We start from the raw sequence: 26,342 nt of genomic DNA, 5'->3' as shown, positions 1-26,342 counted from the left end.
TTTCAGAGGTGCTTAGTTGTGTATTTAGAATGCTTCAGGTAAACCTTAACGATCCATGACACCATAGCTCAGTTTTACTACTTATAAATTAAAAATTAATAATAATAATAACACAGAAGCACTCTAGTGGCATGCAAATAATCTCCTCTGGCCTTTTGTGACATCAAAAGGACCTAGTTAAATAAATAAAGGAGTGATGATGGGCTTAAACATATACAGTTCTCATTACAAACTCAGATAATCAGCAGTATTTGAGACATTTTATGCCATTAGTCCACAAACACTAACAAGAAAGCTAAACGAGTAAAGCTTCAGCAATAATAAAGCATAACAACAGCACATTATTTAAAATCACCCTACGGTGATCCATTTGAATCTTTGCCATGCGGTTAACAGACATAAATAAGCACACTTCTTGAACTGCAAAGCGCATCTATATCTCTATTTCAGAAGCCTCTCACCTTTAAGTATAAGCTGATCTAAAAAAAAAAAGACAGAAGATCTTTGAGGGATTGCAGCATAACTGCACCTCCTCTGTGACCTGTTCACGTGCTAAACTGCTTTCGCCAGGTGATTATAACGCAGTCATCTTCACAATTACAGTTTAACTGCTCAGTTTTATTCCCGTAGGCGATACATTCATATGCTGTCAAAGTTTTTTTTCCATTGAAATGTATTGTGCACAAAAGATACCCGCCCCCACTCCCAGAAAAGGAGGCTACCTATGTTAAGAGACCGTAGTGGTCATTCATCTACATTCACTTTGATTTACAGTGGCGTGCAAATGGGAGAGATCCGGGTGGATTCACATGTCGGTCCAGGTGGTACCCAGGGTGGCTGTCCTGGTCCCTCTGCCTGACACCAACACAGCAGTGCTGTGTGTCAATCCAGCCAGACGTCCCCCAGTCCAGCTCACATCACAGGCTGGTAGCACGGCACGTCATAGGCTACTAATCTCATTCAGCATGCAAGTGATATGTACATGATTATATACAAAATATGTACACACAACAAAAAAGTGCAAAACAGCATTGCTCGCATCTCAAAGGCTTCACATTTCTGTTTCTGTTAAAGCCTTTTTCTTTGTGCTCTTCTGAGCAGCCAACTGTGAGGAGGCAGATTTTCTTCACTTCTCTGGCATTTTGATAGAGCGGAAAGAGATATCAGAACCCTACACTGTCAACTCTCGACAAGAATTGAGAGTGAAAGCAGACTTCAGTTACCCTGATTTAAATATGCTTCTAATTTGATCTCTCTGTTACTCAAGAAATGCAAGAAGCACAAACAGGCCAAGACATCACAACGCTGGCTTTCCCCCTCCAGAAAGAAGAGGGAGCTGGGATCTCTGTGTTACATCACAGAGTTTGCCAAAATGTCACAGATAAAGCAAGGAATGATTAAAAGATTGAGGATTTTGGAAGAGATTTCTTGAGGCTTGGCTAAGCTGTATTTAGTGTCTTTGAAGACCGCTGATGCATTTTGCTAAGTGCTTTAGCCTGTGAATCTGTCTCAAAGGCCAGCTCTGACTAAATACTCCCACAGTAAGGCACCAAACATGGGCTGGGACTGTGGCTCAGGTGCAACATCAACAACGTTCAGCAGAAACATCAAAAGCTGCCTCTGTTTTACTGCATATAGATTGGAAGAAAAAAAACACACGGTACTTGAATTGAGAGGGATTTTTAAAAATATATGTTTTTCTGCTTTTTAACTGCACTATCTGAGCCTTAAGGCAACAATCTTGTCAACTCAAATACCACAACATTATAACAAATTAAAAACACAGAGGATATTGAACTTGAACCACATGAAGGGAATAATTAGTAGGGATGCACATAAGAAAAAATACAGAACAGAAACATACAATGTGGTAACATCACTTCAATCGGTAGTTTGAGTTTTTGGGAAATAGCCTTATTTATTATTTATCCCATCATTTTCACTTGTTTCTGCTTAATGTGAATTTTGAGCCAGCAGCAGAGCCTGGAAACAAAATTCATCAACATCCCTAAACCTCACAAAACTGGAAAGTGTATAAATCACAATGAGGTTTAGGGGTGTTAGACAGTTTCTTAACAACAAAAACAAACTTTCTGGAGTTCATATTTAATAAGTGTATTTCCCAAAAGAAAAAGAAAAAGTCTGTGTGTTCTCCATCCATTTCATCTGAAGAGGTGATTTGAGGGCTTGTAGTGCAGTGTGAGCTGGCGTGAGCTGTAGCCGGACATGCCGATACCCACGAGACCCAGCAGGAAAGCCATGCGCGGTGTAGCAGGGCCCTCCCGGCTTTGCACCACAGTCTGAGCTGCCTGGGTCTGAAAGAGAGAGCAGGGGTCACCACCACCACTCAGCAGCTGCGACAACCTCCACCACCGGGCGCCACCATCATCGCCAGGGACGGTGATCCTCCTGGCTCTGGCCGCGGTTGAATCCGTGAACAGGTGGCCCTGGTCGCACACCTGCTTCAGCCCAGCAATTGTCTTACCATAAGGGAACAGCCGCGCCAGAATCTCCACTTTTGTGAATATTAAATATTTGTTCAAGCACCCCATACAGCTGACGCCGGTGTGTCAGTCCTCTGTGGGGGCTTTTGGAGGCGTCTCAGAATTTAGTGCCAATCCAACACATGCCCTGAAGTCAGATACAGATTCAGTTACTTACTGAGCTCAACGCTGGTGTGCCAGTCACTATCAAGTGAAAACTAGGAGTCTCCAAATTTGTTGATTTTATTTTATTTTTTTAAATGGAGAGATCAAGCGTTATATTATGAACAGTTTTTTATTTAAATCTATTCCTAGATGTCTGAAAAATGCATTTACACAGAGCTAAAAACATGAATATTCTTCTTATTTAGGAGATAAAGTTATAAATAGTTAGCAAAGGAGTACAGCCTTTTTTATATTGCTCTTAAAAAATGAAGTTCTGTTTACACAAATCACAATCCTGTTTTACTGGAGTACGAGTTAAGCTCCTGAACATGAGCTGGGATGAGCTGAGACACAGTAATAATCATTTTTAAAACAAACACAAACCATACTGGTGGTTTCTAAAACCAGTACAGTCCCATATACCCTCCAGGGTCGCATGCCATGCTTCTAGAGATCTAATTAGAGGGCATTAACCTGACCCTAGGAAGCGAAGGAATCTCTGACTCAAATCCATTTAAGACAGGCTGCTCTAATCCTCTATCCTCAATCCGACCATGACACACACTAAACCTGGCACTTTGAGCACAGCGATGACTTAGTGGAATCATTTTCAAAAAGGATTTGTGGTGGTGGCCAGTGCAATACAATAACAGAAGCCTCATTTTTACCTATGTTATGGAAAATTGTTTGCTCAAATGGCTGCAAAAAGAAATATTACTGAGGTGAAAGTTCTGGTGGTTTAGTTTAAAATCTACAGACTATGGCTTTTTGTTTTTGTTTTACTGAAGCACAGTTAAATTTGTAGGGTCTTGGCTTCAGAGATCAACAGTTGTTTGTTGTTTGAGACACTGCCTCCACTGTTTTTGCCACTGCAGATGCTCCCTAATGTCTCTACTCAAAAAAGAAAATTACCTCAAAGCATCTTACGTACCTGGAGGTATCTAATGTATCCAGGGGTCAGTCGAGGGATGCGAAAAAACATTGTTGTTGTTGTTCTCGCCGATGCTTCACAGGTGAGACCAAAAAACCCCTCAGCGAGTTTCCCTCAGGACGTTCAGCCAGGCAACTGTTTCACTGGTTATCCCTCTGCTTCTTGGTGTTAAGTGACTCTTTGGCCTCGGTTCGCTTCCCCAGCCTTAGTGTGGCAGCAACAGCAACTCTCCCCCGTGTCCAAAGACACACACACAAACACACCTCACCCACTCACTCAGACACACACCTGCACAGTGATGATCTCCCCTGAGGGAGTCCAGCCTCTGTAGGTAGTATATAAACCCTTGACCTAATTGCATAAGCTGGTCACATGGTTTTGGACCGTGCTTGTGTCTTCATGCGGTTGTGCATTTGTGTCACTGATGGATTAGCAGAGCTATTGGAGGTGCAGTGAATTATTATTACACTTGTGAGTGATACTCCAAGTCCAGTGGCCACCGAAACGGTCAATCAACCGACGACAAAGCAGCATGGGATGTCTGGAGTCTAGATCTGCTACCCATGGAAAGCATTTTGTTTATCAATGGAAATCTGTTCTGTCAAGGATGGGGAAACATTTTGCACACAGAAACATCAGTTTCTGAATGAGAACATAGTATTCAAAATAAAATATATAATTTTTTTTAAAAACATGTCTGCTTCCACCCTTTGGTAGAATACAGTGCTTAACAAATTTATAAGACAACCAGCCATAAAAATAAAAAAGCAAATCATTTTTAAGTCTCTCTAAAAACCTCCTTAAACTATTTTTAAATTTTGGCAAAAAACAAATTGAATTCATGTTTTTATTCCCCCAAATTTGAGCTGGGACACTGGACACTTTGACAACTAAAACTAAAGTTTCCGTTCAGGAATGAATGTAAGTAACTATAAATAGGCATGTAAAGAATAATAATGTGTGCTACTGTTTTATTTTTCTTCACCCTTCCAAACTAACCATACTTGTTCAGTCTTTTTCTAATTGAACTTTAACATTTAACATGCAAACTGAGGCCTGTAGAGTTTGAGATGTAGCTCTTGGGGTTTTTGCAGGTTCTCTGAGCATTGCATGGTCTAACCTTGGGGTGAATTTGGTGGGACACACGCCTGAATGGTCCAGACCAGCAAACTACCAAACATCTGCTTTTATAGAGGTGCTCACACTTGCTGATGATCAATTAATCAAGTGCATTTAATTAGCAATGCCTGGCTGCTACTTTCCAGCTGATGGGGTGAGGCAGAATCAATAGATTTGTGTTCTAGCAATAAACATGCTTTACAATGGGAAAAGCCATCTTCACTGTTCAGTAGAAGTCAGGGCTGCTATGTAATAAAGTTGACAGTGCTATTGTACTACAGTTCAAAAACTGGAAAATAAAAACTGTAAGGAAGCAGGACTCTGGTTATGTGTTTGGTGTCACGAAAGCGAGGATTTGACAGTTACTTCCAAGAAGGATTTCACAGACTCATCGATGGCAGCATGTGACTGACAAGCTGCATCACAGAACAAAGAATGTGGAAACTTAATAACTCACCACTATCCACAGTGCTTTGCTCAGTGCTCGGATTTTGAAAGTACACCAAAGGGAATATAAATTTAGCCAGTGGAAGAAAAATTATTTTCACTCCGTGTGCAGACTGTCTGGAGCCACAAAGGTTATGCTCACTTGTTCCTGAGTGCCTTTCTTTCTCACAGGAAAGTATACAAGATACGTTTTTTTTGCAAATGATTACAAAGTGCCACCAGGAAAAGTCTAATATTTGTCTTGAAGGGAAAACAGCTCAGGATGTCTTGAGTCACATGCCAGGAACAGATTAGCTCAATCTTATAGACATGCAAGCGTGATTAAAGGAACCTCTAATCACTTAATCACTCAAAAACAATGCATTTGAAGTTTTATGTAAATTTGCCTTCGCTATTATTAGGCACGGATAAATACAGATTCCTTGAATGCGACTTCAAGCTGCCTAAAGCCAGGATGTTGACCTTAGTGTGAGCAGGCAAACAAGCGAGTCATATGATTCTGCAGCAGACTGAACCACTGTAAGAGAAATCCATATAAAGTCTATCAATAATCTGTTATTCAGGAAAGTTGTGAGGCTGGTTTTAAGTGGGTACCTGAGAACCTGAGAAGTACATAAAGATTATTGGACATTATGGGCTTAGGAGTGGATTGAACTGGGTAAACAAGTGCCTAGCAAGCGTGACTCCTGAGAAACGGTGATACATGGCCAATAATTGAGATCAGACTAGGAAGCGTCAAAATGTGTGTGTGTGTGTGTGTGTGTGTTTAGTTGTTTTTTTTTAATTTAACAAACACAAATACAATATGCAAAATAAACAGGCCTTTTTCAGTTACAAAAGAATCATATGTAAGTTAATTAAGAAAATACTTCAGGGCATTTTTTGTCCATCATAGCACTGAGATCTAAAAAATATTTTAAAATCATTCCTCCATCCACTGATGTGGGGCTTGATCTGTATATGTTCACATTTATGAGCAATTTTTTTTATAACATACTCAGATTATTTGTCAGAAAATCTTTAAAATATGTTTAATTGTTAAAAGAAATAAAATTTAAAACAAAAAACAAACAGGAGAGGGCAGCAACACTCCAGTTTAGTCTGTCTGCCTCAGAAGAAGAAGAAGAAGAAGAAGAAGACGTCTTTACGCATCATTATTGCGCGTCCTCAGGTAACGAAGGACCCACGAAGGCTCCAAAAACAACGCGGGCTAATGTAAACTTCGAAACCGTATAGTCACTACAAATCCTCCATATAAATAAACTGTAATTGGGAAAGCCTGAAGCATATACGGATGTTACGTCCTGTCGATGCTGTGTTACAACAAAGGAGTGAAGTTTTCCCTCCGAGCTGGTAAAAACGAGCCGGCTAACGGAGCTAGCTAACGACCAAAGCTGCTGTGGCTGCGCAGTTTCGTTTCAGCTGAACTCACCGAAAACACCCAGTAGACCTGCCAAGTCTGTTCACGTTAGCTGACCACATATACTTTTTAAATCGGCATGGGTCAGTCTGCAAGACACCTGCAGCGAAAGCAGTAGATAACGGGTCATATTTGAAGGGTTTTTTTTTTCTCACCTTTGAAGATTTAACGTTTTATGTCCAGTCCTGGTAACGCAGGCTAACAGGTACTCCTCGGGTTTCCTGTAACGTTAACTCTGTTCTGTTTATGCTAATTTTCAATGTAACTAAATAATTTGACCTGCTTATTATATTCTTAATTGATGGTTAGCTGTGCTTTACATCAGCTATCATAACAGGACACAACAGTAACTTTGCGCCTTATTATCCAACTACTGAAAAAAAACCCGATTTGTGCTCTTTGTGTTGTCTTCATATTGAGCATTCATATTTTATAAAACATTTAAGGGTTACAGCAAAAGTTTGTTTCTATCCTCAGCTTTTTAAAAATTGTTTTGACAGCCTAAAGTGACATCTTAACCATAATACAAAAATTGTCGACGATGATTATTTATTTAACACTTTAATTAAAGTGATAATGAAATAATCCACTTATTCTATATCAAAGTGATAAACTTGGATATAGATATAGATTCTTAATTTTGTAGTGAAATCACTGAGAATTACCGAGCCACTAGTCTTGAGCCGTCTCTCATTTCTTTATATTTTGCTAGAAAAATGGGATAAAACATCTGCGAACATAAATGGAAATACAGTTTAAAAGGCACAGAGATAGTTTGTAAAATTCAAGAAAGCTTGAAAATGAATAATTAATATGATCACCTTTACTCTCAACATAGCTTTGAACGCTCCTTGGCAAGCTTTCTTGTAGTTTCTTTAAATAGCCTTCAGGAATAGTTCTCCAGGGCTTTTTTGAAGTTTCTTGGGTTGTTGGCTGCCTTTTGTTTTTTATCACAATGATCCCACACTGCTTGAGCAATGTTGAGGTATGGGCCTTGGGGAGGCCAATCCATGACTGATAGTGCTTTAGTGTGTGCTTTTACTGAATTGGCATTGCGTTTGGGATCATTGTCATGCTAAAAAATAAATGAAGCTGTTGCCAGTCAGATGTGTTTGAGATGGTATTGCGTGGTTGATCAGACTCTGGCAGGACATTAATTTTGATTAGATCTCCAACCCCACTTGTTGAAATGCAGCTCAGAACATGACAAAGCCTCCAACATGTCTTACAGATGGCTGTAGACACTCACTGCTGTACCTCTCTCCTGACCTCACTTCATGCTGTCGACAGTTCAAAACAAAAAATTTTATCCTTAAGTATGGCTTCTTGACAGCCAACCCTCCACTGAGACCATTTCTGATGAGGCTTAAGTGAACAGTAGATGGAGCAACTGAAGGGCTAGATGCATCTCTCAGGGCATGTCATGTGGTGTAGATAGTTTTTTAGGTCTGCTATTCCTTCTTTTGTCCTCCTTGTGTCCAGTTTCCACAATTAAAAATAAATAAAGGAAAGAAAGTCTGGCTGTTTGGAAGCAACTTATAAAGAAATGGATGTGGCTTAAAACTTTTTCCAAAGTCCTGTATATAAATTAATGTTGTCTTGTTAGGTCCTGTAAGGGCTTGTTTGACCAAATGTTTGATATTTTGTGCTCTTGCTGTTTGATAACCTTTGTTTTGTTTTTTAATCCATTCATTAGTTACTTAATTAAATCATTATTAAAGAGTTCATAAAATATGAGTCCATCTCATACATGTTTGCATCATGTGCCTTGCATTTTAGTTGACATAAACTTGTAATATTTGTAATACTTATACTTAATACTTATAATCTGTATGCTGTTATTCTTATTTTTTTCTGTTATCTTGGCTCTTTTTCAGCCGTGATGAAGAGACGAGCCGATGTGTCTTTTGCATCACTTCATGGGAAAAAGAGGCATCGTGATGACAGCAGTTCAGATGACGAGTCAAGACTATCCCGTCAAGGTAGATAATTAAAAAAAACAAAGACAACAACAGAAAATAGTCTTATATTTAGGTACAAACCTGAGCTTTTCTTACTATAGTTAAAACTGAAGCACCTACTAGAGATTTTCGGTTATACATGGGCCAACAGCACACTCCTATTTCAGTTTCTATTGTTAACTAAATCGTTAAACCAGGCGAAGATCATTCCTGCCTTCAACTGCACAACCAGTTTTATTTTATATGTGGTCTGAAATTCTAAACTAAGGATGCCTCTCAAAAAGCCCATGCCACAGCAGCAGCAGCATACAGATGATTATGTGGAGGAAAGTGCCACTGCAGACTCTGGGGAAGCCGACTTGCAGTTTGAAGTTAGCTCCAGTATGTCTGCTGAGCCTAATCTGGCCTCTTTGGCCAAGGCGTTTAAGAGCTTCATACAAATTCAAATGGAGAGAGATAAAAGACAGGAAAAGAAGGCCGCCAAGCAGGAGGAGAAACTCGGCGTACTGTCCCGTCAGGTCATGCAGCTTCAAATGGACCTTGAAGCCATCAGAGCTGCTCAACCACCACGAGTTCCAGCCGGAGAACCCACGTTACAAAGGTTAGAAGAGTCGGACAACATTGAACATTACCTTTCCACCTTTGAAAGACTGGCAGAGGTCTATAACTGGCCACAGCAACAGTGGGCTGTCCGACTAATTCCACTGCTGACAGGGAAGGCGTTAACCGCTGTTCTGGCCATGGACCCAGCATACACAAAAGACTATTACCTGCTGAAGACTGTTATCCTGAAAAAGTATGAGATTAACAGAAATGCTTACCGCCAGAGGTTTCGATCTTACAAGACACCTGCTAAAAAATCCCCCCAAGAATTATATGCATGTCTGAAGCATTTGTTTTGCAAGTGGGTGGCTTATGACACCTGCACAAAAGAAGACATTATGGAGAAGATGGTCCTTGAGCAGTATCTTAAAGTGCTGTTCCCAAAGGTGAAGGCTTGGGTCAAAAGACACAACCCAAAGACTGCTAAGGAGGCTGCTGACCTGGTTGATGCCTACATGATTGGTCACAAGGGACCAAGGGTTAACTGCTATGCTGGCCTGCTCAGACAAACACAGGGTAAGTTTGGGGTAGGTGGTGGTTCAGCAAACTGTAGTAAACTATATTAAACCCTTCTGCTTGGTACAAAAAAACCCCCCACACAAAAGTATACTCTGTTTAAAATGTAATATTTACTTCCCAAGATACACTCTCTGTCACTTTTAGTAAACATATTGATAAACGGGACATTGTATCCCAAATACGTTCCTAAAGAACTGTGGAATGTAGAAAACAGTACCAACTGTGTGTGTACATAGATGTAGTTTGAATTTGCCCACTGTATAACTCTGCAAGCACATGAAGTACCATGACTTTGGAAAGTAGCAGCAATTCCTGAGTTGCCATATCCTGTTCTTATTCTGTTAAATCTAATACAAGAGAGTAACACCACATTGTGTGGGAACATCACCAGGGCTAGAAGAACGTAATCAGAGGCTCCAGAAATGTTAGAAAACCAGTGTTAGTTCAGTTAGACCTTGTATGCTCAAATTCTGCCACAGCTGGTCTTGCTCGGGTCATATTCAGTCTCAGTCCACTTCTGGAGAAGCTGCACCAGTAACACATGCAAGCTAATATCGTTCTACAATGTGGATTTCAAGGGCAGCATATGAAGAAAGGCTGGAGAGGTGCAGAGGGCAGTTTGGAGGAAATGCTGGTTCTGTCCTCAGTAAAGGAGTTACCTTTTCTCAAGTGGGATAAGTTGATGCCATCATATCTAAAGTCAAGTGATACTTGGACCTGTGGGTTGGTATAGAAAGTTCATTCCTAGATTCTCTACACTCTATAACTTGACAAAGAAGAACCAGGCCAGTAGGGTTCAGTGGATTTGGTCCATGAGTGTGAAGAGTCCTTTCAGACCCCTACCGAAGAGTTACAGCAGATATTCATTGCTCAGGCTGATGCATGTGTCCTGGGCTTTGGAGAAGCTCTGCTGCAGGTTGAACCAGGAAGCACGCATGCAAGTATTTGAGGATGCAGAATGAACGCCTTGGCATAAAGTGGGAATTGGACTTAAGTGTGATTTGTTGGGAAGTTCATCCTCTAGAATGGCAACCAAGCACTATAATCGCTGAAGAACATGAGGGATACCCCCTCCAAGATAACAAGGTGCTTCCTGGCCGTTCAACACCTTTGACAATGTCTACAAGACTGTAAAACAGAACTGCATAGCAGACTGCCTCTCCAGGATCCCACAGGTGCTGTCTTCAGCAGGAGGAGGGGGAAATTGCACGGAAGAAAATTTACATTTTCAACACACTAGCAACTCAATTATATTCTGTTTCAACAAGCCAGCAAAATCTCATAAAAATATCAACTACATGGGAAAAATGAGTGCATGATTTGTTCCTGTAAGAGGAGCTAATCATAAGTGTGCTTCCTCCCCATTGAGCCAGTTCTCATTTACAAGTACATTAATGAAGATATGGTCAGCCATTGCAAAGAAGAATTTTGACCTAGTGAGAGTCCTTTCCAGGTGCAGTGGTATACCAGGAATGGACATGAGGCTGTAGCTTTTAAATGTATTTTATAGATGCGTAAGATGGTCTAAGATTGTTACATTTGATGGATAATGTGTGTGTGTGTGTGTGTGTGTGTGTGTGTGTGTGTGTGTGTGTGTGTGTGTGTGTGTGTGTGTGTGTAGACTCTAGTCAAAATGACTCCCTTAGTGACCAGGAGGATCAAAGACCCGGGTTCTCGATGCCCTCCATATCATCATCATCATCATCCTTTGATACCCAGGACAATGACGCCCCCTCGCAAGCCGCCTCCAAGTTCGCTATGTACAACAGTGTGTCACAGAAGCTCATGGTAATGTATCAAAACCCTCTCTAAGCTGAGGTGTTTGACAGTTTTTATGTATTTTAAATTTTGTGTTTTGTTTTGTTTTTTTCAACTTTTCCGAATATTTCCAAAAAACAAAGAATTTGACCTTTGAGTTTTATTAACTTATTTGTTTTTGTTGCTACTTCTTACACTTTCAGGCCAAAATGGGCTTCAGAGAGGGCGAGGGTTTGGGTAAGTTTAACCAAGGACGCAAGGAGATCGTGGAGGCTTCTACTCAGCGAGGGAGAAGAGGTCTGGGTCTCACGCTGCAGGGTTTCCAGGGAGAACTTAATGTTGACTGGCGCGATGAACCCGAGGTAGGCAGTAGTCCTTTTTGGCATTTGTGTTTTTTAATCTTCAGGTTTGAAATAATATATGTGAATGATCAATCAACTGTCCCTTGATCTTTTCCTGTTTGTCTGCACAGCCCAGTGCTGTCGAAAAGGTTGATTTTTTCCCAGAGTGCACCACAGAGATCCCAGACGCTGATGAGCTTAGCGACTGGATGATCCAGGGACCGGTAAAACCAGAAACTCAGATTCTCACTTACAGATATGCATGCATCGCTTTTGCAGGCTATTTGTATAATTCCTGATTTTCACTCTGGACAGAGAAAACTTAAAATTGAGGATGAGACTGAGTTTTGCACAGAAGATCTTTTGCACACTCTTCTACGATGCAAAGTGAGTTACATCAAGAATTTGCTCCTGTTAAATTTATTCCCACAATGTATTTAAATTGTGGCAAGTGTACACCGGGAAAAAAATGATGGAAGGATCATAGATTACACAAGTTTACATATTTCTCAGCTGTGTAATCACTGCGCCTCTGTGATGTTTAGTCAGTATTTGATGACCTGGAGGGCGAGGAGATGAGGAGAGCGCGGACACGCTCCAACCCTTATGAGACTATTAGAGGAGGTATCTTTCTCAACAGGTCAGTCTTTGGGTAGTAAAAAACAGGAAGGATGAGTAGCCAGTGTCAATAATATATAAGTCATTCCCTTTTTTAATAGTAGTTTGCTGCTGTGAGTATTAATTTAGGTTGCTTTTTACATTTTTTAAATTTTGCACAGTATTCTATGGCCTGACAGTCATTTAAAGACAATGACGAGATGTATTATGTGCGTTGTGTATTTAGAGCAGCTATGAAAATGGCCAACTTGGACTACTGTTTCGACCATATGTTCACCAACCCAAAGGATTCCCAAGGGGTGAGTGGGTCAGCTAATTAATACTGAACTGTTTTTTGTTGTATCACAGCACAAAGTTCCATATAAACAGATGGTGACATAAAGCTTCTGTCTCATTATGCAGAGACCTCTGACGAAGGACCGCGAGGGTGAGCTTCTTTACTTTGGTGATGTGTGCGCAGGACCTGGAGGCTTTTCAGAATATGTGCTGTGGAGAAGACGCTGGCATGCCAAGGGCTTTGGCATGACGCTGAAAGGACCCTGCGACTTCAAGCTGGAAGATTTTTATGCAGCACCGAGCGAGCTGTTCGAGCCTTATTATGGTACGTTTACAAAAGCCGCACGTCACACCCAGGGGACAAGAGACACGGCTTTGTGTTTCCAGTGATGAATGATTCAGTGAAATCTTCACCTCCCTGCGTCCCAGGTGAGGGAGGCGTGGATGGTGACGGTGACATCACTCGGCCTGAAAATGTGACTGCCTTCCGAAACTTTGTCATGGAGAGCACGGAAAGGAGAGGGCTTCATTTCCTCATGGCAGATGGGGTAAGAGTAATATTTGTAGGATATGAGGATAAAATAAAGGTGGACAAACTTCACAAAAGGTTCCTGTGGCTTAATGTTTGGATCAGTTTCAGTATGGTCTCTGTTTTTTCCCAGGGTTTCTCCGTGGAAGGCCAAGAGAACCTCCAGGAGATCCTGAGCAAACAGCTGCTGCTTTGTCAATTCCTCACTGCAATTTCTACACTCAGGACGGGTATGCATGTCTCTTTAAATGCTTGTAAATTGACACACTCACTAGTGTTTCTAAACTTTCTCTTTAACCACCTGTCACAGTACAGTGCGCATGTGCAGTATGTTTATAACCCACATTATAGCTGTGTCCCAAAACGTAGGCTGCATCCTCCTGAGGCCGCATTTGTAGACCGGTTATGTCACAGCGACGCGAAGAAGGCTGTCCCAATTTGTAGACTCCTCCGAATCCGGCCAACAAATGCATCCTCCTTTTCCCCAGATTTGAAGGATGGGTCGGGTGTATCCTTCGTGGCCCACCATATCCCAGAATTCATAGCGCAGCCCAGCCAATTCCAGTTTCCAACAATGGCGTGGACAACACAAAGTGCTGGAACGTTTTCGGAGACGTCTGTTACCCGAACCGCTCGATAGCTAGCCGGGGGGTTCAATGGTCACTTGAGCCTGCGAGAACAGCAGACTCCCGGCTTCATTGTTTTCAGGCCCCCGCGGTCTTTCGCTACTCAGGCTAAACATGATATATAAGTCGCTCGGATAACTTAAAAATGTTATTGTTGGGCTTTTTTCAGTGTTTTATTTGTTCCTGAGTAAATCGGTTTGTCTGAGATCAAAGTTATTAGATTAGATTAAATAACTTTATTAATCCCTCGGGTGGGTTCCTCCAGGGTTTTTACACAGCTGAATAAACGTCAAACAAAAAACTGATTAAACAGAAGTGTGAGATGGTCAAGAATTTACGCCAGCTGTTATATTTTAGATAGCAAGGAGCGGACGGCTGAGTTTATTAAACTCCTCCGAAACAGCGGTGACGCAAATCTGAAGGCTACACCGTCCCATTTCACAGCCTCGCACTTCTGGCCTTCTTGGTCTTCGAAGGACCCGGCTCACGTAGACCGCGAATGACAGGTCCTCAGGAGGATGCAGCCTATGACTTTGGACACAGCTTAAGTCTCACTTTCTCTCCCCTAGGTGGCCATTTTGTCTGTAAGACTTTTGACCTCTTCACTCCCTTCAGCGTGGGTTTGGTGTACCTGCTCTACCTCTGCTTCGAGAGGATCTCGCTCTTCAAACCTGTCACCAGCAGGCCTGCAAACTCTGAGAGGTGAGCCCATGTTATAATGTGTCGTTGTACATGTGAGAATACGATCAGAGTGTGTTTGTAAAATAGCTACATTTTCTGCCACCTACACGCTACACTTAAGGAGCTTTTGTGGCATCCCATTCACCAAGATGGGCTTATAGGGATAGATCGCCATGGTAAATTGTGCTGCAAGTCTAAACTGCTGCAGATTAAATCTCTCAGCCTGCTGCGGGGAAAGTAGGATGATCTATAGATCCAATATTGGATTTGTTAGGGGGTTTATTCTCACATTGTCATCCACAGGTACATTGTGTGCCGTGGCCTGAAACCTGGCTCAGACGCAGTCAGGGAATACATGTTCAGAGTCAACCTGAAGCTGAACCAGCTGAGGAACACGGACAGAGACGTTACAGAGGTGGTTCCGCTGAATATCATCAAGGATGACACTGACTTCTACCAGTTTATGGTCAACTCCAATGAGAGGTAGAAATACTCAGTATCCACAAAGCCTTCAATCACTGCTTATCAAACACAGCGACTGACAAAGATGGTGTTTAATTGTCTCTTCAGCCTTTGTGCAGTCCAGATCAAGGCCTTGGCTAAGATCCACGCTTTTGTTGTAGACTCGTGAGTAACCACTGTTGAACATTTATCTTTGCTGCACTATAACCACGTGTTTAACATGGTGTTTTTGTCTGGAAACTGACTGGGTTACACTGCCCCTAGGAATCTCTCAGAGACAAGGCAAGCTGACATCAGGAAGGAGTGTTTGAAGCTCTGGGGAGTGAGTACAGAAACCGATATACATACCAAACTGAAAGAGAATTTTGAAAGAATGAATAGAAAAAAATACAAGTTTTTATGTACACTTTATGTTTATTTATGTCAATTTTTAGGTCCCAGACAAGGCCAGAGTCGCTCCTACTTCGTCAGACCCAAAGTCAAAATTCTATGAGCTGATTAAGGTCAGTTAATAAATTTGGGTTTAAAGCAAATCCTGCTGGGTACTGTACAGCGCTGATAAATGAGCTCTGCCATATAGACGGTAGAAACTACTTAATAATTAAAAGACAAATGATTTTTTCATATGAAACAGTGTTATAAATAGGCTCATTAAACTTCTGAATGTGTCTCACTTTCTGCTCTTGTTCTGCTTCATATCAGAGCCCAGACGTGGAGTCGTTCCAGTGTAAGCCGACTCCTCTCAACTCCACCACACTTGAAAAGTTGCGCCATGTCCTGGACTACAGGTGCATTGTGGGAGGTGGAGAGCAGATCTTTCTTCTAGCGCTGGGGGTGAGTTGGATGAAAAAATGTGGGTCTTAAACTTGTGCTTTGTGTGACACGGAAAACAAAACATAACAAGAAGCACTCCAAGACCTCAAACCTCCACCAAGGCAGCTCCATCTGTGGGCTGTATTTAGTGCTAAGGGAATAGTATTGTATTTTCTGTATGTTGTCAACACACACAACACTTGTAAGAATCATAGTTTCTAACTCATAAGGCTTTTTGTTAGTTCCAGTAAATGGTTAAGATGACCTTGAAGACCTCGGTGGATGTAAGCTAAATTTTAATACATTGTTAACACGATCCCACTCTACACTCCTACAGTTTTATCAGCATTATTTCAAAACCTTTGGAGCTATTGTGTTTACAGGCAGAAAGAATGACACACTCGCACAAACACTACCAAAAACACAACCTTGTTGGCGGAAGTAATGACTGAAACATGTAATATTATTATTAAAAATAAGGCATGGCTAAAGGTCAGCAGTGAATTCCTGGTAGTTAATGCGTTGGATGGAGGAGGAAACTGTCATGTCGCATATTGAGGCGGGGTTTGATGGATGTGCCAGAACGAGTTTGATTCACTGCAGTTCAAAACCTGAAGGGGACTTGAAAGGATCTCTATTAAAGCCGGAGACCATGGAGTGCCTTCAGAGTGCATATTTGAGCTGTTTTGTCAGCATACAAAGAGCCAGCAGCGTCATAAATTCTGTTGTGTTTGCTCTTTGTTTTGATTGAACGCTGTAACTACCCCAGAGACTTTACTGTCTGCGCAACTTTGATCAAACCTGGTTTCCGATGACTTTTGCAGAAGTCTCAGATTTACACCTGGGATGGGAAAATGCCTGTGCGCTGGAGGAAAATGGAGAATTTCAAGCTGGAGCTGCCAAGAGATACACTTCTAAGTGTAGAGATTGTCCAAGAACTAAAGGGCGAGGTGAGAGAATGGACTAAAACTCTGTGACAGACTCAGGTTTTCTTATCACTTATTATTCTGATCCTCTTGGACTCAAATTTTCTGTTTAAACATTTTTTAAGGTATAGACCTTTTACAGCTAGCCTCAATCAGAATGCGTGACTTGCATTGCGGTTTATGTGCAGCTGAGTAGGATGCTTTCTGAGCTGTGTTACACTCTCCCTTCGGTCCTCAGGGCAAAGCTCAGCGCAGAATCAACGCAGTTCATGTAATGGATGCACTAATACTGAACGGCACTGATGTAAGAGATCAGCACTTCAACCAGCGGTGAGACATTTTTATCCTCTAGCTTAAAAATGGGTCTTTGTATGAGAAAAAAGTAGAAAATCATTAAAAAGACTAGTAAAATATTCCCTGTATATTCATTTTTATATTGTAATAGTTTCAGATAATCTTCATTGTATCTGCTAAATGATGTTTGTTATGTTTCCAGGATCCAGATGGCTGAGAAGTTTGTGAAGGCGGTGGCTAAACCCAGCAGACCAGACATGAACCCCATCAGGTACTCCCATCTGCTTTCTTTTAATTTTATTTTCTTATTAACTAAATATTAGTTTATGTAATCTCACATGGAGTATAATAGCTAAAAATAATGCTTACAAGTACTGCTGTGGTAGTTGTGATTGAACGCTGAGCAAAATTGTGAAAGAAATCTTACATGCAGTTTGGTAAATTACAAAGATTACAAAGCATCATCTTTTTTTCCCCCAGAGTGAAGGAGGTTTACAGGCTGGAAGAAATGGAGAAAATCTTTGTCAGGTATGGGAAGACAACCCTCTGAGTTTACTACTGCAGCTTCTTAGATTTGTCCTGTTTTTCAAGATCAAGGCTCCTTTTATGGCGCTTGTCAGAAAAACTTGTCATTTCCTTCCCCACCCAGACTAGAGATGAAAGTGACGAAGAGCTCAGGAGGCGTCCCGCGTCTGTCCTACACAGGAAGAGATGACAGACACTTCCTTCCCACGGGCCTCTACATCATCAAGACTGTCAATGGTCTGTATGTTGTGATTTGTTTTAACTGCAAGCGCAAACAATGCTGCGAGCAAAAGTTATTTATTTATTTATTAGTAAGTAAATAAATGCGGGATTTCTTTTCTCCTCCACCATTCAGAGCCATGGACAATGGCGTACAGCAAAAACTCCAAGATGAAGTTCTTTTATAATAAAATAACCAAGGAGTCGACCTATGCAATGCCACCGAACTCTGCTGCTCCTTTCCAGTATGTACCGTCCTCTTAATTTCTCTCTTTATTCCAGAAATTCACATCTGAAAAAGTTCATATGCTTTTTAAAATAAAAATAATAACTGAATGTAATATATTTTAAGATCTCATAAGCTCATATTTTATTCACAATAGAACACAGGAAACGTGTTAAACAGCGTTTAAGCTGTTTTTACTATTTCATGGAAAATATTGACAATTTTTTTTCCTTGCAGCGTATGCCACTCCGAGCGGCTCTTCTGGGCCTGGGTGGATGGGGTTATAGTTCATGATTCTCAGACCAGAGTGGACCCTGAGAAACTGTCCAAAGATGACGTGCTGTACTTCATACACCAGCATTACCAGCCCTGAAAGACTCCCAGTCACAAGGCTTCGTCAGCTGCAGACTGTACGCTGAGTGCAATGGCAATGGGTGCAATGCAGTTCACTAATCGTCATTTCATTTAACAATCAAAGGACGGTTATTAAAATGACTTTACAGCTGATTGTTTTTATGAATCCAATGCTTACTGTCCCGTTAAATATCAATAAACTGCTTTATGACCCTTTTGAAGGTACCTCCATGTTATCTTGTTATCAGGTTGGAGTTGTTTGCTGCTGTTTTTAGCAGTGACATGTCCTCGTAAAACTGATGTTTGACAGACCAGTCTATTTTTCAGTCTTTTCCACTTCCTTTGACTCGACCTTTGATTTTGAATTGTAATGAGGAGCATTGCCTTATAGGACAACATGGAGACAAAGGTGTTTGCTGTGCCCTATAGATTCAGTTTCTCCAGTTCCTCCTCAATGCCACTCTTGTTTTTGCGCACACCGCATTAGCAGTGACAGATAGGGTCACAAGGTTAAACTATGAATCCACATCTGTAATTATTCTTTCTCACTGCTGGAAGCATGACTGGTCTTCTAAAGAAAACACAAGGGTCTGTTTGCCTCATCTTTACGCTAACAGTGTCCTGGTGCTTTCCCTTGCAAAATTGTGTAGCATGTAAATCACCCTTTAAGTCGTTCTCACAGTCATTTCAACGTGCATTCAGAGATGGAGCAGCTCTCTCCTTTCCACACTTCTCTGTCATCTAGACTGTGTGAGTGAAATTTGGAAGGTGTCCCCTTTAGTTTTGAGGTTGTTTGTACCTCACCTGCTCTTTAAAATTGTGCCTCCATATCTTCTAGTTGTGTCTGGTTTTTGTTTTGTTTTTTTTAATGCTGCAAATGAGTTATTTTTCTGGTGTAAATTTAGCTCTCAATCTCTTTGATGTAAATATTAATAAATAAATAAATGGGAGACGCTGTTCCCACAATATATGTTCAACTGCCTGGTGATATTGGGTGGAGACAGTAGTTGGAGTAAAGGCTGGATTAAGCTTTTAGAAGGCAATGGGTGTGCTCATATACCAACCAAATTACACAAGTGCACACAACATGTTGTAGCTTAGTTGTTTTGCACACAGCTTTAGAAATGTGGTCAGACTGGGAATGTGTTAATGTAGATTCAGTAAAACCCAATTTGAGCCCAGTATAAGAAAAATAAAGCTTTGGGGATACTAATCTGTTCACTCTGGAAGCATGAACCGTTATGAATCAATTTCACCTGCTGTGTAAGTACAAGCATTAACAAGTGTAAGTCAACCCTCAAGGAAAGCAGCGGTTTTGCAGGTGGTTGCCCCAGAACTGGCTTTCTCCTGATGACTACTGGGGTGTTACCTGCAGCCTATTTAGGTTGCACAGGTCGTCCACACATATATGTGGTATTGCAAAAAAGGTTTGCTGCGTTTTCCAGCACACTCTCAAGAGCTGCATGGTGCTGGTCTGTGAGCACTGGCCCCACTAAAGGATGTCAGAAGCTCATGCTGGTCCTTGTTGAGTCTGTTTCTGATGGAACTGAATCCTTTCAGTTTGACTGGCAGCTCATAAGATTGAGAGTCGCTTCGATTAACAGCCTCGCAGTCCTCGCAGTTCTGCTGTTTTTTACACATTACACAAGAGAAACATTGTGTTTTACTCAGTGAGCGTTACTCTTTTACCTTCAACTTTGAGCACAATAAAATCCTATTTCACTGGAATTTTTCAGACACGTTATCATTTCATCATCTTACATCAGAATAATACATCCCAACCAATTAGAGTAGAAGGTTATTATAGATGACTAAAAGTAGACGTGAAAATTGTTTCTGTTAACTGAAATAAAGATAAAATTGGATGTAAAACCTGTACTAAAATAAACGTATACGGCAAAACTCTTATGAGTTATGAAAGAAATAATCAAACAGATGCAAAGTTTCAGTAACTGGTTTAAAAATATATATATTTCTAGTAGAAGAATGGTTGTAAATGACTTCATATATAATTGATTTGCCATGATAAAAAGTCTAAATGATGTTAAGCAGAAATTGCAAAAATAAAACATAATTCTGTGGCTAGAAAAGACTGAGCTGATTACAATGTAGAGCACAGTATGTATAATAATAAGGACAAGGATACTTGCAAAACAGGTCGTTTCTTTATTTTACATATAACCCCTTTTATAAAGCCTGTTGACTACAGCCTGTCTGCTAATATAAGCAAAGACATTAGACATTAAATAACACACACACACAAACACACATCGGAAATCACTTTTTGGTACGAAAGGGTGTACACAATCAGACCAAACCGGTTTAAATTCAGGCTGAAGTTGAACTTTCCAGGAGAAGGCTTGTATTTACTCGGGGGCGTGTCCCATTGTGACGAGACAATCGGTCCGCCAATCAAAATGCGCATTTATGTAACAGGAAGAGATGTTACGAAAACAAGCGCTCCTCACAGCACACACCTTGTTCGCCCAGACATCGGTTACCAAACCCTCGAGTTGACTGGTAATTATGTATTTTTCTATCTTTATATGTTATTATTATTTTACTGTAAAAAATAATTTTGCTGTGTTTTGATAAAAAGCTACACGTCCACCGAAATAAGAAAAAAAAGCGTCATTGCGTTTGTAGAGAGTTGTTGAATAACCTAAGATGCGCGGTTTTACATCATTGTGTAACTTTGCAGCGGCTGGAAAGCTGAGTTTGCGTTTGTCTTGTCCTTGGAAAAGGAGGTTTGGATCATCAGTCATGCTGAAAGCTGTGGGACAAGTGTTGTTCTCAACTGGTCTGCAGAATCCGAAATTCACTGCAGAGGAGAAAAAGGTAAGTGCTCTGCAGTTTAGCTCATAAAACTGAATATTGGACCTTTGGTCTGAGTTTGTCCCCACTGTCACGGGACAACAGGGTGATGTGCATTAAATGGGTGCTTGATGTTCAGTCGACAGCAGAGGAAACCACAGTAAACATGGTTAAACTATTAACCCCTGTGTCGTGTGTGCACCGCGTTATGCATATTTCCACTTTTTGAATTTTAAGTTGTTATGATGCTGATTTTATCCAGTAGATCATCCAGATGTTTGTGCTGAATATAAACAAGAATAAAGACAAATTCGAGAAAGTCTTGTCTGATATAAGATTTTTAACTGATTAACAGCCCTTTTTTGTTGCATTTTTAATTTCATAATGAGCTAAATGTTTTCAAGTGGTGAAATGTGTGAACTGCAGGCAGGTCAGTTCCGCACCCAGACTCTCCTGTTATGAAGCTGTGCTATTGTAATAGATGGAGTATGTCGTTAAGCATAAATATAAAAGGCCTTCTTTGAGAAAAACGTCATCTGGATGCCAGCTGTATACGTTGGATAAGCTGTATGTGTTGTTGTAAAACCTGTATATACAGCAGGGGTGGAACTACAGGAGGGGGCAGACAAAAGAAATGTCTGACAACAGAAATTTTCCATTTTGCTTCAGTGCATTTTAAATGAGCGTTGGCCCAGAGAAGAAGGTAGTGTTGCTGGATCATGTTTCATATAGCTTCCTCTTTGCATGACAGAGTATTCATGGATAGTGAACCGTGTTCATAGACAGTGATTTATGGAAGGGCTCCTGAGTCCATGCAGTGATTTCCATGACAGACTCGTGCCTGCTTTTAAAGCAATGCTGCCCGAGAGCACAAACGTCACAAGAATCCAGAATTTATTTTGGGGCCTTTTCTCGTGCGCACGGAAATTTCTCCAGATTCTGAGATTTTTTTGATATTATATATTGTAGATGATGCGATATTTAAAGTCTGAGATGTCCTTTTTATACTGTGTCATGTTACTGATGGGCTGACAGTTAACCTAATTAGTGCAAAATGATCCTTCAGCTGTTACTTTTTAACACCACCTTGAAACATGTTGCAGCCATCAAATTCAAAATGAGCCAATATTTTTCTTAAAAGTTTTATATTTTCTTGGTTTAAGCATTTGATATATTTTTTCTGGTCTATTGTGAATAGAATATACTTTTATGAGTTTTGCAGATCATTGGGTTATGTTTTATGTGGAATTTTCACACAGCAATTTTTTTCACACAACCCCAATTTTCTAGATTTGTGGCTAAATGAGTGATATTTTTGTTGTAACACACATTTGAAGATAAATGTGATTGTATTTTTCAGTTTCGAGGCATTTTGTATACAAAATCTTGGATTTTTTTTAATTGCTCAATAATAACCAATTGTCATCCTCACTGTGTGCCTGTGCGTGGCAGGGACAGGACTATGAAATCCGCACCTACCAGCCCACTAAGTGGGTGAGCACCTCTGTGAGCGGGATGCAGCTGGAAGCAGCCTTGTCTACTGGCTTCCGTAGACTCTTCAACTACATCCAAGGCAACAATAAAAACAGTGAGTTTCATGTTACTGCTATTACCTTCACGCAAGGTAAGCTGAGCCTGTGTTGCTGAGGCTGTGGGAGTTGTTTAAGGCTTTTATTTTGTGGCGCTGTGGCAAATCTGTTACAAAACCTGCACGTCACAATGGCAGTATTTTAATGTTGCACAATAAATTTACAGAGGAGTTCCAAGGCATCAACGGATGGAAAATTCAGAAAAAGTGCACTTTAGTTCCTGCTCAGCACTTTGCAACAGTTCCCCCTCTCTTACTTTTGCCTTGCTCAGCAGTTTGCAGCAATATTTATGAGAATATATATTGTTTGTGTTGCTGGCTCCTGAGGTCAGCAGCATAAGGAGATTGTGATCTGTAAACATGGTGTTTAATCCTGTTCATCTGGCGCACATCATGGTTACAGCCCAACCATCTGTACAGCTGTCACCATGCACCAAAGTTTCGATTCACCAGCTGGCGACTGATAGTTCGTTTAGGAAATTTAACATCTGTAAATCTTACACAAACTGGTTATATTTCAGCCCTATTATCATCATCATGATGTTTGGCATGTGCAGCTACTCTTTTTATTTTTTTTTTCAACAAAAGAACCTCGTTTCTTGCTGGTTCTACAGAGGCCAAAGTGGAGATGACGGCCCCCGTGACGTGCCACGTGAAACCCGGGGCCGGCCCTGCGTGCGAATCTCAGTTCACCGTATCCTTCTACATCCCAGAGGAGCATCAGGCCACTCCACCCGAGCCCAACGAGTCCGAGGTGTTTATAGAGCACAGGAAGGAGTTGACGGTGTATGTCAGGTAAGGTACAAACAGAGCCGCCGGGTCAGACTTTGGATTGTTTATTTTGTGAAAGTCCAAAACAAATACAGTGATCAGCCATGAGTGGTTTAGTTTTTTTTTCCTTTAAAAAAAAAAGAAAGAAATCTATCATTTGTCTATTCCTCCAGGACATACGGTGGTTTCTCCAATGATAACATGAAGCGTGAGGAGCTCCTGAAACTTATGGAAAGTCTGAAGAGGGATGGAGTCCAATACGTCGAGAAACCGTACTACGTAGCCGGGTACGACAGCCCTTTCAAACTGACCAACCGCAGGAATGAGGTCTGGATCCTCAAGAACGAAGAGGAGCAGTAGAGCGTTCCTGGGTTACACTCTATCCTATCAAAATGTTAGTGATGGGAATTTAAATGTGATGATTCGATACATTTCAGTTTGACCAGAAAAAAAAGTTAGATTTGCTACTTCCACTAAAAGTTACTGATTACTCACTGGAAAACTTGATAAGGAGACTAATTACATGACAACTAGAGGTCCTGTCGGCCATATGAAGCAATATAACCAGCAGGTGGAGCCAAGTAGTCAAGAAAATGTTTCTTATGTTAACAGAAAACCCCACAAGTGCGTCTTAATTAAAACAATATTTTTTTTAATGACTATTTTAAAATACACTAATTTTAGGCTTTTAATTGTGCATGTTGCTAACCTCCTTTTTCACAGCAGATGTTTTAGCCTAACAGGGCAGGGACAGCACCCATGTAACCGATAACATTCACAGTGTGAGCCGGTTCCAGGGGGGCAGTGTAGGCTGGCTCACTGTGGGAGCACACTGTGTACCTTTCCTGTGTGCGACGGACACGAAGCTTCTTGCTTTTCATTTACACGCCTACGCTAGCAGGTGAGAGCAGCCACGTGTCACTCAGGCGACGCTGCTTAGATTTGGCGTGTCATCAGATGTTTCCATCAACAAAGATCTTGAAGTCATGCTGACACCATAAATATATCTATTTTAGGATCACTGGCTGCACTCAGAATATGTGAGACTTGCAAAAGTAAACCAGAATATATATATATATATATATATATATATATATATATATATATATATATATATATATATATATATTTTACCAATTCTTCAATTGCATGTAAAGAAAGAAGGCAACATGTGTATTGTGCACCCTCTTCCTCCTGAGGTAGACTTTCCTGCAGGTCTTAATGGAAAACTTACTGAAAACAATTAACCCATAATCATGAAACAAAATTTCAAACAAACAGTTTCAGCTGCTTTTTCCTGCAACGTCAAGTCGAAGCCTTTGCTATGAAAAATGTTCAAATAACATGGCAACTAACTACTACTTGTTTACACTCACATATTGATGTGACAGGACTGTGTGTAGGAAACAAAGAAAGCAAAGGAAATGTTCGTATTTGGTTCTGAAGCCAGTCCTGAAATAATACCAGTGCCTTTATGGACATTAAAACACGGATAAACCCAGTCATCGCTGTGTGTAAAAGTGCAGTCTGAAGGCTATTAGATGCAACTGTGAGGCTTTGTCAGTCAGAGTTATGTGAATCAGCGGTCAAAATGGGGGAAAAAATAGTGTTTTGCAGTTTAGTGAGGACTCACAGTCCATAAAAAAAAAAAGTAAATCCACACAAAAATTATCAGTGCATCTAAAAGTGCAGAAGCCTCATATTTGTTTTCATTGAACTTTGGAGTATAATATTTGCACACGCCACGAGTTCAGCCTGTGAAAATGTGTCTCCTGGTACTTGGATTTGAGTCGCGTTATAGAAAGGGATCGCATCAAATCCGTTATGACCAGAGGGATCAAGTGCAAGGGATTAAGCATTAAACATATTTTGACTTTGTAGATCAGCTGCACAGTTTAGCAGAAGGTTTTGTTGTCAGTCAGCTCTGGCGCTGGGAAGGTGACTCTGCCTGGCAGGCGGCCGAGCGTCGTTAAATCTCAGTTTATCTGCTCTCAGACCTCACTTACTGCCACTGCGACCGCATCTGCATCCATTGTGATGAATGGCTGGGCCCGTCACATCACACGTCTCATAAGCTGTCATTTTTGTCGAATATAAATGTGTGTTTAACCAGCTTTGTGCTCAATTGCTCAGACTGACCATTTTTGGTTTAATATTGGCAAAGAGAGCTAACAAAAATGTGCCTTTTTTCTTTTATATCTTCATATAATCATTAAGTGTGTGTTTATTACTCATGGTAGTACTTTTATGAAGAATGATGGGACGAGCACTGCACTGATATGAATATTGGGAAATTTGAAAGTTTAAATAATGTAAATTGTGTTATCTAATCAATAACTCATGATTAAACCATTATTCGGATCATAAATGTGTGTTTAAGTATTTGTCATTTGTATTTCATGCTGGGCTTTTTCAGTCACTGACCACATGAAACTGTAATCTGTAACAGATAAAATCTGGATCGTCCTCGGCACTCGTATTGATGGTTTGTCAGCCGCGGCTCACTTCGCCCTTCATCCTCACCTCACCTCACATCTCCTCTCGCGCCCTCAGCCCGATTGTCTGCTGAGTCACTCATTTTATTTGTGGCAGAATTGTTCCCAATATCATGTTCACACACTCAGCAGAAATTGTCTTTTTTTTTAAATCCTCTGTGAATGCACACACACACACGCATATTGATTTCATTGGCCGTGCTCAGCAAGGCGAAACATGCTGTGGAGGGGATTGGTATAATGAGGCTCACTGTTTTAATCTAAACACCACAGTTTTGTATTTTAATTTTATCTTCTCCCCTCCAGCCTGGCTGAAACTCGAGCTGATGATGTGAAAGTACTTTCATTTTCTGGTGAGATTAACTGGAGAAATTTACT

At 40.8% G+C, this 26,342-nt stretch overlaps 2 protein-coding genes across 4 annotated transcripts; both read left to right on the top strand.

Moving 5' to 3' along the window:
* The first annotated feature begins 6,240 nt into the window (after nt 1–6,240).
* cmtr1 (cap methyltransferase 1) lies at nt 6,241–19,266 on the top strand. 2 transcript variants are annotated; one of them, XM_031727613.2, is made up of 24 exons: nt 6,241–6,316; nt 8,443–8,547; nt 11,270–11,436; nt 11,610–11,768; nt 11,879–11,971; nt 12,063–12,134; nt 12,293–12,387; nt 12,592–12,664; nt 12,768–12,966; nt 13,071–13,189; nt 13,304–13,400; nt 14,366–14,498; nt 14,781–14,960; nt 15,048–15,104; nt 15,204–15,261; nt 15,374–15,442; nt 15,642–15,773; nt 16,577–16,702; nt 16,917–17,008; nt 17,175–17,243; nt 17,453–17,500; nt 17,622–17,734; nt 17,853–17,961; nt 18,180–19,266. In XM_031727613.2, the coding sequence occupies exons 2-24, from the start codon at nt 8,448–8,450 to the stop codon at nt 18,313–18,315; spliced, it is 2,496 nt and encodes an 831-aa protein (XP_031583473.1). In that variant the 5' UTR covers nt 6,241–6,316; nt 8,443–8,447; the 3' UTR covers nt 18,316–19,266. The 2 variants fall into 2 exon arrangements, with proteins under 2 accessions (XP_031583473.1, XP_031583472.1); XM_031727612.2 differs by lacking the exon at nt 6,241–6,316 and adding an exon at nt 6,323–6,770.
* A 1,447-nt stretch (nt 19,267–20,713) lies between these two features.
* Nucleotides 20,714–25,837, top strand: hebp2 (heme binding protein 2). Of its 2 annotated transcripts, none has more exons than XM_031727610.2 (5): nt 20,714–20,816; nt 21,041–21,134; nt 22,563–22,698; nt 23,313–23,493; nt 23,643–25,837. In XM_031727610.2, exons 2-5 carry the CDS (start codon nt 21,060–21,062, stop codon nt 23,827–23,829), a joined length of 579 nt encoding a protein of 192 aa, XP_031583470.1. In that variant the 5' UTR covers nt 20,714–20,816; nt 21,041–21,059; the 3' UTR covers nt 23,830–25,837. The 2 variants fall into 2 exon arrangements, with proteins under 2 accessions (XP_031583470.1, XP_031583469.1); XM_031727609.2 differs by having other exon boundaries at nt 20,738–20,816; nt 20,998–21,134.
* Nucleotides 25,838–26,342: the final 505 nt, after the last annotated feature.

The sequence above is a fragment of the Oreochromis aureus genome, linkage group 15 (assembly GCF_013358895.1).
Source record: "Oreochromis aureus strain Israel breed Guangdong linkage group 15, ZZ_aureus, whole genome shotgun sequence".
Lineage (NCBI taxonomy): Eukaryota > Metazoa > Chordata > Actinopteri > Cichliformes > Cichlidae > Oreochromis > Oreochromis aureus.
This window is presented reverse-complemented; position numbering and strand designations above follow the sequence as displayed.